General features: G+C 39.7%; 1 gene segment (V, D, J or C); it reads left to right on the top strand.

Annotated features, from left to right (window-relative positions):
- The first annotated feature begins 5932 nt into the window (after positions 1-5932).
- On the top strand, positions 5933-6524 carry LOC128054685 (T cell receptor alpha variable 16-like). The segment is given in 2 exon segments: positions 5933-6053; positions 6169-6524. Coding segments are annotated over 2 exon segments (468 nt in total).
- The last annotated feature ends 7195 nt before the right edge of the window (positions 6525-13719 follow it).

The following is a 13719-nucleotide window of genomic DNA, read 5'->3' as shown; positions in this document are numbered from 1 at the left end:
GCGGACCCTCTCTCCTACCTGCATGGGATGCTAATTGCTTTGCTGTGTTGAGTGTCTGTGTCAATTTACTGCTGTGTCCTCTGTACCTACAGAAGTTCTTCTCATTCCTGCTCTCCTGGTTTCACTCCTTCCCACTTTACTGAGTTTATGTAAGTATACTCTTCTTTTTCTCACAATTCTTTCCAGAATCGTTTTTATGTGTGCTATATTTTCTTTACTGTTAGAATGTAGCTCAGGTTTCTCTGCAGATACTCCTCTGTTGACATTCTCCTTAGTGTGAGGTCCCCTTAATGTGGCGCTGTATACCTGTCTGTTCTGACCATTGACAATTGGAATGGGACTTTCCCTTTCTGCACACAAACATGTGGTGCCCAAGTCATTTTTTAAATGGCTTTAAGAAATATTAAAGTTGTTCACCTGAGAGCAAGTCATATTTAGACTTTCTGACTGACAAAGAAAATTGTTGTTTTTTATTAATTTGCAATGATTAAATAATTAACGTTACATGTTCCATTCTGATGTTAAGTAAAAGTCTCTGATCTAATTTACTCTTTCCCCTTTAGTGCCAAACAAAGGAATAATCTCTCCCCATCCCATATCTGCTATGACACTCATATCCATCGTTCCTTTTTGGAATGTGATACTCGCTGAATCACCTGAGTCCAGCAGGGAGCCCAATCACAGACTTTTAACATTTCTGTCACTTCATTGAATTATTTTTATGTCTCCTACACAAGATTTGAATATTATTCAGATTGTCTCTGTATCTTAAGAGGAAAATTTGCCTATTTATATTTGTGTTTACATGCATTTATTGTTCCAGCTAGTATTTTAACTGCTTGAAGCAGTGTCTTTGTTTGGACCAAAGTACAATAGACCAGGTGGGTTATAAACAACATGGATTTATTTGTTTCTCACCATTCTGGAGGCTGGAAGTCTGAGGTCAGGGTGCCAGCATGGTGAGTTTCTGGTCAGATCCGTTCTCTGGTTTACAGATCGCTCACTTCTCATTGTAGCTTCACATGGAGAGTAGACAGAGAAACAGCCTGTCTTGCATCTCTTATAAAGGCACAAATCCCATGGCGAGGGCTCCACCCTAACTGCCTCTCAAAGACCCCACCTTCAAATGCAATGACATTGGGGGATTAGAGTTTCAACATATGACTTTCATAGCAAATAATGATGACATTTGAGATTACAGAACGCTCCCCTCTTGAAATTCTTTATTTAGATTTAGAGGCCGAGCACCTTCTTGGTTCTCTTCCTGTTTTCAGTGGCTCCTTCTCAGCCTCCTTTGAGGGTTTTTCCTTCATCCCCCTGATCTCTAAACATTGGAATGCCTCAAGAATTTATTCTTAGAACTCGTTACTTTCTACCAACAATTTATTTCCAGCTAATTGTATCCAGTCTCTTGGCTTTGAAAACTATTTAAATATCAGCATTTATATTTGAAACCCACTTGGCTCCTCTGATTTCTGAACCTGTATATTAAATGATCTATCTGACATCCCCATTGGGGCATCTTCTTGGTATATCTCTAGGTGATCTCCTGATTTCCACCACTCCAGCTACTTCACTGTCCACACCTCCCAGCTAGTTTTTGTGAATTCATCCTCATTTAGGCAAAAGGCAGCTCTGTCTATGAAATTCTCTAATCACCTTGGTCAGAGACCTTGAAGTTGCCCTGATCTCAATTTTTCTCATATTGCCATTTGATCTGTTAGGAAAGTCAATTAGCTCTTTCTTCAAACCAGGCCCAGAATTCATCACTTTTCACTTCCAACTCTGCTCTTACCTGATCCAAGCCACTCTCATCTCTTGCCTGGGGGTGGCAGTAATAACCCTACCTGATCTCTCTTCTTTCCTTCTTGCCCCTCTTCAGTCTGGTCTCCACCCAGAGGAGTGAGCTTCTGAGAACATAATTCAGATCATGTGGCTTCTGTGCTCACAACTCTCCAGTGGGTTTTCATCTCACTGAGATGAAAAGCAGAGTCTTACTGCAACCTGTAAGACTACTCCATCTGGTTCCCTGCCCCCTCTCTGACATGAGTCACTGTCTCCTTACTGTCTCCACCTTCACCACACCTGATGTTGCTCTGACATGGCAACTGCTTTCCTGCCCTGGGATCTCTGCAGCTCTTCTTCCTGTACCTTGAGTGCCTTTCCTCCAGGTAGCCACCTAGCTTACTCTTTCACTTCATCTGGCCTCTGCTCAGGAGACAAGCTTGAATCATTTATTGCAGCAATTGAGGGTGGTAATAGTTGGAGAAAAGAAATACAAAGTGTTTCTCAGAAAATGAATTCAAAAGCTGTATTGCAAATCTATTCTACGTTAAGCCCCCTACATACAAATGAGTTCCATTCTGAGAGCGTGTGCACAACTCCAATTTGTTTGTAAGTCCAACAAAGCTAGCTTTGTCCAACTAACGCAATGGATTATATAGTACTGTACTGTAATAGGTTTATAATACTTTTCACACAAATATTACATAAGAGACAAATACAAAAATAAAGAAAACAAAATAAAATTACAGTACCTTGAAAATTATACCAGATATGTGAACTGACTTAAGTAACTGGACGTGAGAATGCATGTTTGCATCTTTGAAAGTTTGAAACTCGAAGGTTCGTATAAATGGGACTTAATTATTATGAAGCAGGGTATTAGCATCAATAGGTCATCAGGATGTATAACTGAGTTCCATAACTCAAGTTGCAAACTGTATACTATTACATATAGAGAGGAGAGATAGGTTAATAATATATTCATATGTCCTTTAAAATTTTGAAATGCACAATAGAATAGAACACTTTACCGCATATCTCCCAAATTACTTCCACCTGTCTGTCCATCTCCTACTCTTACTTTCATCTAGAAAGTGTCTCTAGGCTTTAGTCTACTCCCAACCCAATATCTCTACGTAACCTCTGATTACATTCCTTTTTATCATTTCCAGGAAAAAGACAAAGCGATTTTGTTCTCATTAGTTTTTTGTCTGACTGTTTTCTGTTATAAGAAATGTCTCCTTATTTCTGGATTCATTTTGCACTATCTCATGTGCTACTTTGTATATGAATACACACACATACACACATGTCCTTATCTTTCATATTATACTGCAGCGTCTTGTAAGTAGCCAAAACTGAATTCGTTTTTAAGTTTTAAAGACTTAGAAAAAGATCTCACTCATAGAAAACCTTTGATAATTTGTTGCGGACTTACTTTGAAATAGATTAGAAAAATCACATTCAACTTTGAAGATGCAATTTGACAAAATAGTTTAAGATAGTAGTTTCCATTAACTGACATTTTGAAGAAGGAATAAGTTTACTTTAAAAATCCCCACCCAAGCCGACAGGTCTTTTGTACCTGATAATTTGTAGACGGTCCTCAGGAGAGAACGGAGGGCTAGTGGCTGCTGATGAGCTGGTTGACCCAACAATTTTAGACCACTAGGGTGTACTCTAAGCTACTCCAAATGAGGAAATTTTTTCTCAACGTTTGAAGTGAATCTTGGTGAACATTTAATTTAGGGTTTCTGGCAGTTAGGAAAACATCTGAACTAGTCAGATGGGGAACTGGGGCATCTCCATATACTCATCTGTGAGGAAGATCTGTTGCCTTGAGTGGTGTAAAGAGATGATTCCCCAGCAGAACTGAGCATCAGATTAGGGTCACGGTAAAACTAAAAGTTCAAGAAGAAATCACCTGCATTACCTATCTAGAGTTTTGATACTCATGACTCAAAATTCTGAAATATGAGCCTTACTGTCATTTCACAATTATTCCAGTGATTTCTACCTTCTATTACACCTCCACTTCTCTCAGAGACAAAACAAAAAAAAAGAAAAAAGGAGATGAGAAGATGAAACAGAAGAGAAGTAGTGCACAGAAAAGAGAGAAAAGAAAAGAGAGACTGGGGAGAAAGAAATAGGAGACAGTTACTTGAATTGTGGCCCCTGCTTCATAGTTATAGAGCAGAATCAGTGTGATGTACTTGCAAGGTGAATGGAGAAAGTGCTGGAGAGGAGCAGAAGGGAGGTGGAATTGAAGTCAGGTGGCTGTCATGTACATGTCCTGCTTCTCTTCCATCAGTCAAAATCTTGTTGGAGACACTGTATTTTTTCACGATAATTATGTCTGAGGTTTACATAATTCCCCTAATTTTATTTAATTGTATTTACTCCCTCAAGAGGATTCAATAAATAAGCAATGCATTCAGTGAAATATTCCTTCTTTGTGAGAGCTTCCTTGTAAATGAATTCTCAATCACTGAAAACTTTGTGTACTGATTCTTGGCTAGGAAAACTGGGTCACTGACCCTGATCATTTTTTCAGACTTTATTTTCCCCAGATGAAGCCCTTATTTTTCTCTGAAGTATCCTTTCCTTTCTTTAGTCCTTTCTGACATGTCTGATTGCTGGGGCACTTTAAGTGGAGGCAATGCTGTGAGAGTGAAAAGCCTAGATATTTCTGTACCTGTGATCAGCAATGTCTTAGGCAGTAGGGCCCTGGTCTCAGCAGCAATGCCAGTACCTTGATGAAAATCTAGAGAAACATGTCTTTGCTCTCCAATCTCGTTGTACTCCTCTCCATTTAGGACAGATGGGACTCCACCTGCCTCTTTCTTCTCAGCTATTTGGGGGCTACAGAAAAGACTTTCTCAAAAGAACTAGCTTCCTTAGAGGTCCACTGATCTCTGCATGCAAAGCTTTCTTCACAACCTATAGTTTTCTGCTCTTTATCCTGGAGTTCCTTGCTATTGACTCTAGATTTATCATGAGCCCCAATGGAATAACTCACTTGAGCTCTGTTGGCACAGCGTTGGCTGGCTTCAACAGAAAGCTCATTGGCTAAACACAGGGGATCAGGAACATTTTAAATCTACCCTCTTTCTAGAATTGCCTTCTTTTTAGTTCAAATGATTGTTACTTTGTTAATGAACTATCTTAAAAAAGAACTGTAGGTCTAAAATTCTAAAGGCCTATTCCTGGTGTGAGGAAGGTCAGAATCGATGATGAATGGAAAATAACTCGGTATGGTAATGTTTACACATTTCATTAACAAACCTATACAGAAGCTTAGATTTCTGTGAAGTCTGATCTGCTAATATTTTCCTATATTCTTTCTGACTTACATGCTTAGAAAATTCATGACCATCCTAAATTTATCAAAAAATGCTATTACTTAAAAATATTAATTATCTATATTTAGAATTTATTTTGGAGAAGGAAATGGCAACCCACTCCAGTACTCTTGCCTGGAAAATCCCATGAACGGAGGAGCGTGGTAGGCTGCAGTCCATGGGGTCGCTAGGAGTCGGACACGACTGAGCGACTTCACTTTCACTTTTCACTTTCATGCATTGGAGAAGGAAATGGCAACCCACTCCAGTGTTCTTGCCTGGAGAATCCCAGGGACGGGGGAGCCTGGTGGGCTGCCATCTATGGGGTCGCACAGAGTCAGACACGACTGAAGCGACTTAGCAGCAGCAGCAGCAGCAGAATTTATTTAATAACAGATGCTAAGGTAGGCGTCCAAATTTTTTTGTTAATCTCTAGACGACTCTCCATTTTTGAGGGCATGTTTTATTGAATATACCATCTTTTTCCTATTTTTAATAACTAAATTTTCATAAGTAACTTGTATGTTTGGACTTTCTATTATGTTCCATCGATGTCTGGATCTTTCTGGTAACAAGCTTCTTTACTTAACATAGCATTACACTTTGTCTTACTAACTGGAGGAAATTCCTCTCCAGTTTGTTTCAGAATAGGCCTTCCTGAAGCCTGAGATTACCTGCAGTATCATATATGGCCTCTAGAGGGAGATGCTACACAACTTGAACTCTATAGAAAGCTAGAAAGCCACCAGCCCTTTGAGGAAGAGCTTTTACTTTGCATGCCCTGTAAACCCACTCACTGCTCTGTCAGGGTGTCCATGTGGCTGAACTGTTTCCAGGAAAAACCTGTAGAAAGTATCCTCCTGCTTCCTCAGAGCTCAGACATGAAGTGCGCCCTCATCTCAGTGCTTGTGATGATATTCACACTTGGTGAGTAAAGTCTCTTTTTATTTTATCTTACTATGGTCTTCTGATTCAGAATTGGCTTAACAAAATATTCTGCTCTGTTTGCAAGTCAATCCCTGACCCAGAATTTGTGTTACAGGAGGAACAAGAGCCCAGGCAGTGACTCAGCCTGAGAGCCACATCTCAGTGTCTAAAGGGGACCCCGTGCAGGTGAAGTGCAACTATTCGTATTCTGGGAGTCCTGTGCTATTCTGGTATGTCCAGTACCCCAGAGAGCGCCTCCAGTTACTCCTGAAACACACCTCCAGAGAGAGCATCCAGGGTTTCACCGCTGAGCTCAGCCGGGCTGAGGCATCCTTCCATCTGAAAAAACCCTCGGCTCAGGAGGAAGACTCAGCTGTGTATTACTGTGCTTTGGGTAACACAGTACCTGGCTTCACAGGAGAAGCAGAGCGCAAACCCCTTACAGAAAGCATTTCCATGTTCCCTGTTTGACCACCGTGGGGCGCTGTCTCTCTAGAGACTGACACTGAATTTACCTCTCAGATACAAAGTTGTCATCAGCTGTCAACTAGCTGTAGAATACTTTAAAGGGAATTCTCATTAGCTACTCTGTATAAGTTAATTTTTAAATAGTGTATTTATTTTAGATATTAGTACCTGGAAAAATACTTCTGAAATAAAACTATGTAACAGCATGATAATTCTCTTCTTGGCCCAGATGGGCTCCCCACGTTTAAGTGATACAGTCCCATTTCTCCGACTCTCCTGCCACCTCATCCACACCCACGAGCATCATCACCACATGCTGAAATTCCTTAAAAGTAGAATGCTGCTTCCTGACACATGATTGCTGATCTTTCTGCAGCTGATGCCTTTCTTCTCATGCACTTGATGGACTCATACTATCCAAATAGGGCCTTCTGGAGAAAAACCGCGGGAAGTTGAAAAAGGAAAGTTTAATATAAAGAATTATTAACAAATAGCAGAGCATTATTTACTAATGAACTCTAAAGAGCTCTAGAAAGAACTCTAAAGAACATAAGAATAGCATCTGTAGGGAGGCACTGTTATCTTTAGGACTATGCCAGAGTTTCACGGAAAGTAACACATTATAATATGTACTCTCTTCTCCTATCACAGTGGTGACTCAGGCTTCACTGGGGAGTGTGTGACTGCAGCCTGCTGGTTGGGGAAGTTTGCCGAGGTGCCAGAGAACAAGACAAACAAGCAGAAGAACAGCTCCCAGGGGTCTAGCACAGTTTGTAGGAAGCTGGCAAAGGAGCACTGCTGAACTTGCTCGGGTGCCTGTGAAACTTGCCAAGAAAGCACCCGGGACTGTCACTAAACGTTGCTGGACGTGAGCATCACAGGTGCCCCGCAGGAAGGCCAAGCACCCCGGAACAAGAAGTGCAGAGCACATGCCGGGACCCGGAAGAGAAGCTGCCCCTTCCTGCCGTGTCCTTTCCATCCTCTCTACCGACAAAGCTTAACATCGCGCCAGCTGGCAAGGAGAAATGTTTACGAGGCGCATGTCCAGAATTACCCTCTGAATCTACAAAGGGGGAATTTGTAGTGCAAAGGCGATAAGTTGATAACTGGCACATCTTTCATACACACTCCTCCACACGCAGGTGAACTTTCAAGCAAGGGTGAAATGACTCTGTTTCCATCACATAAGCTAAGTCTGTCCTTTGAACAAGTGAAGAAGTTCTCATCCTTTCTCCCAAATGAGGAAACCTGTGGACACAATGGCACCCCACTCCAGTACTCTTGCCTGGAAATCCCGTGGATGGAGGAGCCTCATAGGCTGCAGTCCATGGGGTCGCTAAGAGTCGGACACGACTGAGCGACTTCACTTTCGCTTTTCACTTTCATGCATTGGAGAAGGAAATGGCAACCCACTCCAGTATTCTTGCCTAGACAATCTCAGGGATGGGGGAGCCTGGTGGGCTGCTGTCTATGGGGTCGCACAGAGTCAGACACGACTGAAGCGACTTAGCAGCAGCACTGGTCCCAACAGTCACTACAGATCACTGGCTGTATTAATTACTTCTAGAATTCAGAGGAAATTCCACGGAAAATTCTGTTATACACAGACTAAATTCTAAAGTTAACCTCTCTCAAGTTGTATATAGAATAAGTACAGTGAGGAGAAGGAAGCAGGAGGCGGCAGTGTACACAAAGGAACACATGAAAATAAACAGCAAGAAGAAACTGTAGAAAACTACTACATTCTTTGGTTCCCGATTTGGTGGTGATGCTGCAATTGATATAGATGACGTTTTTTCTTATTACACATTTTACATTTTCCCTGCTCACAGCCATAACCTCCGTGAATTTGGTTACTTACCTAGTGGTGTGACCCAATTCTTCATTCTCAAAGGATCTGAGTACTCAAAAATCTTGTCTTTTTATTGGTTGTTGTAATTTAACATTAATCTTTAGTATTGGTCTTGGAAGTGCCAAGAGGCTCCCCTAGGAAATCTCCTGGGTTCCAGACATAGTCCTTTTTATATTTGATATGTAGCAACAACCCATTCCTCCTTGGTAATTGGTATCAACCACTGCAGTCAGTAGAGTAACCTCATTTTCTATTCATTGGTTGTGAGACGTATATAACCCGAATAGCCACATGGAAGTCTTATCTTCCAGTTCAGTGAAACCATTGCTGTGTTCCCTGGTGAAAGCATTATTTCTTTTAGAGAATAAGGACTAGTACAACTCAAAGTTACAAACATGACATGCAAAATCTTGCTAGTGAGTTACTGAAGATAACAGTGAAGGGTCCACTCCCAGTGCCGCCTCCTTAATTTCTGGAATCATGCATCCTGGCTGTGGGGAGACGACACCATTACTTATCTCTGCTATAAAGCATGCATTGCATCTGAAGAGACAGAATGCCATCTTTTCAGAGCTGTTTTCCAACCACTGCTATTATAGAATCAGTGTGTGCGTGAGTGCTCAGTCATGCAGTCCCCTTTGTGGCCCCAGGAACTATAGTCCACCAGGCTCCTCTGTCCCTGGAATTTTTCAGGCAAGAATACTGGAGTGGGTTGCATTTCCTACCCCAGGGGATTTACTGACCCAGGGCTCAAATCTGTGTTTCTTTTTTTTTTTTTTTTTTTTGCCCTTTATTTTTTTTATTTTTATTTTTTTTTAATTTTAAAATCTTTAATTCTTACATGTGTTCCCAAACATGAACGCCCCTCCCACCTCCCTTCCCATAACATCTCTGTGGGTCATCCCCATGCACCAGCCCCAAGCATGCTGTATCCTGCGTCAGACATAGACTGGCGATTCGATTCTTACATGATAGTGTACATGATAGAATGCCATTCTCCCAAATCATCCCACCCTCTCCCTCTCCCTCTGAGTCCAAAAGTCCATTATACACAGCTGTGTCTTTTTTCCTGTCTTGCATACAGGGTCGTCATTGCCATCTTTCTAAATTCCAGATATATGTGTTAGTATACTGTATTGGTGTTTTTCTTTCTGGCTTACTTCACTCTGTATAATCGGCTCCAGTTTCATCCATCTCATCAGAACTGATTCAAATGAATTCTTTTTAACGGCTGAGTAATACTCCATTGTGTACATGTACCACAGCTTTCTTATCCATTCATCTGCTGATGGACATCTAGGTTGTTTCCATGTCCTGGCTATTATACACAGTGCTGTGATGAACATTGGGGTACATGTGTCTCTTTCTATTCTGGTTTCCTCGGTGTGTATGCCCAGCAGTGGGATTGCTGGGTCATAAGGTAGTTCTATTTGCAATTTTTTAAGGAATCTCCACACTGTTCTCCATAGTGGCTGTACTAGTTTGCGTTCCCACCAATAGTGTAGGAGGGTTCCCTTTTCTCCACACCCTCTCCAGCATTTATTGCTTGCAGATTTTTGGATCGCAGCCATTCTGACTGGTGTGAAGTGGTACCTCATTGTGGTTTTGATTTGCATTTCTCTAATAATGAGTGATGTTGAGCATCTTTTCATATGTTTGTTAGCCATCCGTATGTCTTCTTTGGAGAAATGTCTATTTAGTTCTTTGGCCCATTTTTTGATTGGGTCGTTTATTTTTCTGGAGTTGAGCTGCATAAGTTGCTTGTATATTTTTGAGATTAGTTGTTTGTCAGTTGCTTCATTTGCTATTATTTTCTCCCATTCAGAAGGCTGTCTTTTCACCTTGCTTATATTTTCCTTTGTTGTGCAGAAGCTTTTAATTTTAATTAGATCCCATTTGTTTATTTTTGCTTTTATTTCCAGAATTCTGGGAGGTGGATCATAGAGGATCCTACTGTGATTTATGTCAGACAGTGTTTTGCCTATGTTCTCCTCTAGGAGTTTTATAGTTTCTGGTCTTACATTTAGATCTTTAATCCATTTTGAGTTTATTTTTGTGTGCGGTGTTAGAAAGTGATCTAGTTTCATTCTTTTACAAGTGGTTGACCAGTTTTCCCAGCACCACTTGTTAAAGAGATTGTCTTTACTCCATTGTATATTCTTGCCTCCTTTGTCGAAGATAAGGTGTCCATAGGTGTGTGGATTTATCTCTGGGCTTTCTATTTTGTTCCATTGATCTATATGTCTGTCTTTGTGCCAGTACCATACTGTTTTGATGACTGTGGCTTTGTAGTAGAGCCTGAAGTCAGGCAAGTTGATTCCTCCAGTTCCATTCTTCTTTCTCAAGATTGCTTTGGCAATTCGAGGTTTTTTGTATTTCCATACAAATCTTGAAATTATTTGTTCTAGTTCTGTGAAAAATATGGCTGGTAGCTTGATAGGGATTGCATTGAATTTGTAAATTGCTTTGGGTAGTATACTCATTTTCACTATATTGATTCTTCTGATCCATGAACATGGTATATTTCTCCATCTATTAGTGTCCTCTTTGATTTCTTTCATCAGTGTTTTATAGTTTTCTATATATAGGTCTTTAGTTTCTTTGGGTAGATATATTCCTAAGTATTTTATTCTTTTCGTTGCAATGGTGAATGGAATTGTTTCCTTAATTTCTTTTTCTACTTTCTCATTATTAGTGTATAGGAATGCAAGGGATTTCTGTGTGTTGATTTTATATCCTGCAACTTTACTATATTCATTGATGAGCTCTAGTAATTTTCTGGTGGAGTCTTTAGGGTTTTCCATGTAGAGGATCATGTCATCTGCAAACAGTGAGAGTTTTACTTCTTCTTTTCCAATTTGGATTCCTTTTATTTCTTTTTCTGCTCTGATTGCTGTGGCCAAAACTTCCAGAACTATGTTGAATAGTAGCAGTGAAAGTGGGCACCCTTGTCTTGTTCCTGACTTTAGGGGAAATGCTTTCAATTTTTCACCATTAAGGATAATGTTTGCTGTGGGTTTGTCATATATAGCTTTTATTATGTTGAGGTATGTTCCTTCTATTCCTGCTTTCTGGAGAGTTTTTATCATAAATGGATATTGAATTTTGTCAAAGGCCTTCTCTGCATCTATTGAGATAATCATATGGTTTTTATTTTTCAATTTGTTAATGTGGTGAATTACATTGATTGATTTGTGGATATTGAAGAATCCTTGCATCCCTGGGATAAAGCCCACTTGGTCATGGTGTATGATTTTTTTAATGTGTTGTTGGATTCTAATTGCTAGAATTTTGTTGAGGATTTTTGCATCTATGTTCATCAGTGATATTGGCCTGTAGTTTTCTTTTTTTGTGACATCTTTGTCAGGTTTTGGTATTAGGGTGATGGTGGCCTCATAGAATGAGTTTGGAAGTTTACCTTCCTCTGCAATTTTCTGGAAGAGTTTGAGTAGGATAGGTGTTAGCTCTTCTCGAAATTTTTGGTAGAATTCAGCTGTGAAGCCGTCTGGACCTGGGCTTTTGTTTGCTGGAAGATTTCTGATTACAGGTTCAATTTCCATGCTTGTGATGGGTCTGTTAAGATTTTCTATTTCTTCCTGGTTCAGCTTTGGAAAATTGTACTTTTCTAAGAATTTGTCCATTTCTTCCACGTTGTCCATTTTATTGGCATACAACTGCTGATAGTAGTCTCTTATGATCCTTTGTATTTCTGTGTTGTCTGTTGTGATCTCTCCATTTTCATTTCTAATTTTATTGATTTGATTTTTCTCTCTTTGTTTCTTGATGAGTCTGGCTAATGGTTTGTCAATTTTATTTATCCTTTCAAAGAACCAGCTTTTGGCTTTGTTGATTTGTGCTATGGTCTCTTTTGTTTCTTTTGCATTTATTTCTGCCCTAAATTTTTAAGATTTCTTTCCTTCTACTAAATCTGGGGTTCTTCAGTTCTTCCTTTTCAAGTTGCTTTAGTTGTAGAGTTAGGTTATTTATTTGACTTTTTTCTTGTTTCTTGAGGTATGCCGGTATTGCTATGAACTTTCCTCTTAGCACTGCTTTCATAGTGTCCCACAGGTTTTGGGTTGTTGTGTTTTCATTTTCATTAGTTTCTATGTATATTTTGATTTCTTTTTTGATTTCTCCTGTGATTTGTTGGTTATTCAGAAGTGTGTTGTTCAACCTCCATATGTTGGAATTTTTAGTAGTTTTTCTCCTGTAATTGAGATCTAATCTTAATGCATTATGGTCAGAAAAGATGCTTGGAATGATTTCGATTTTTTGAATTTATCAAGTTTAGATTTATGGCCCACGATGTGATCTATCCTGGAGAAGGTTCCATGAGCACTTGAAAAAAAGGTGAAATTCATTGTTTTGAGGTGAAATGTCCTATAGATATCAATTAGGTCTAATTGATCTAATGTATCATTTAAAGTTTGTGTTTCTTTGTTAATTTTCTGTTTAGTTGATCTGACCATAGGTGTGAGTGGGGTATTAAAGTCTCCCACTATTATTGTGTTATTGTTGATTTCCCCTTTCATACTTGTTAGCATTTGTCTTACATATTGCGGTGCTCCTATATTGGGTGCATATATATTTTTAATTGTTATACCTTCTTCTTGGATTGATCCTTTGATCATTATGTAGTGGTCTTCTTTGTCTCGTTTCACAGCCTTTGTTTTAAAGTCTATTTTATCGGATATGAGTATTGCCACTCCTGCTTTCTTTTGGTCTCTATTTGCGTGGTATATCTTTTTCCAGCCCTTCACTTTCAGTCTGTATGTGTCCCCTGTTTTGAGGTGGGTCTCTTGTAAGCAGCATATAGAGGGGTCTTATTTTTGTATCCATTCAGCCAGTCTTTGCCTTTTGGTTGGGGCGTTCAACCCATTTACGTTTAAGGTAATTATTGATAAGTATGATCCCATTGCCATTTACTTTTTTGTTTTGGGTTCAGGTTTATACACCCTTTTCGTGTTTCCTGTCTAGAGAATATCCTTTAGAATTTGTTGGAGAGCTGGTTTGGTGGTGCTGAATTCTCTCAGCTTTTGCTTGTCTGTAAAGCTTTTGATTTCTCCTTTGTATTTGAAGGAGATTCTTGCTGGGTACAGTAATCTGGGCTGTAGGTTATTGTCTTTCATCACTTTAAGTATGTCTTGCCATTCCCTCCTGGCCTGAAGAGTTTCTATTGACAGATCAGCTGTTATCCTTATGGGAATCCCCTTGTGTGTTATTTGTTGTTTTTCCCTTGCTGCTTTTAATATTTGTTCTTTGTGTTTGATCTTTGTTAATTTAATTAATATGTGTCTTGGGGTGTTTCACCTTGGGTTTATCCTATTTGGAACTCTCTGTGTTTCT

Source organism: Budorcas taxicolor, chromosome 10 (assembly GCF_023091745.1).
Source record: "Budorcas taxicolor isolate Tak-1 chromosome 10, Takin1.1, whole genome shotgun sequence".
NCBI lineage: Eukaryota > Metazoa > Chordata > Mammalia > Artiodactyla > Bovidae > Budorcas > Budorcas taxicolor.
Note: the sequence above shows the minus strand (reverse complement) of the source record. Positions and strands in the feature narration are given on the sequence as shown.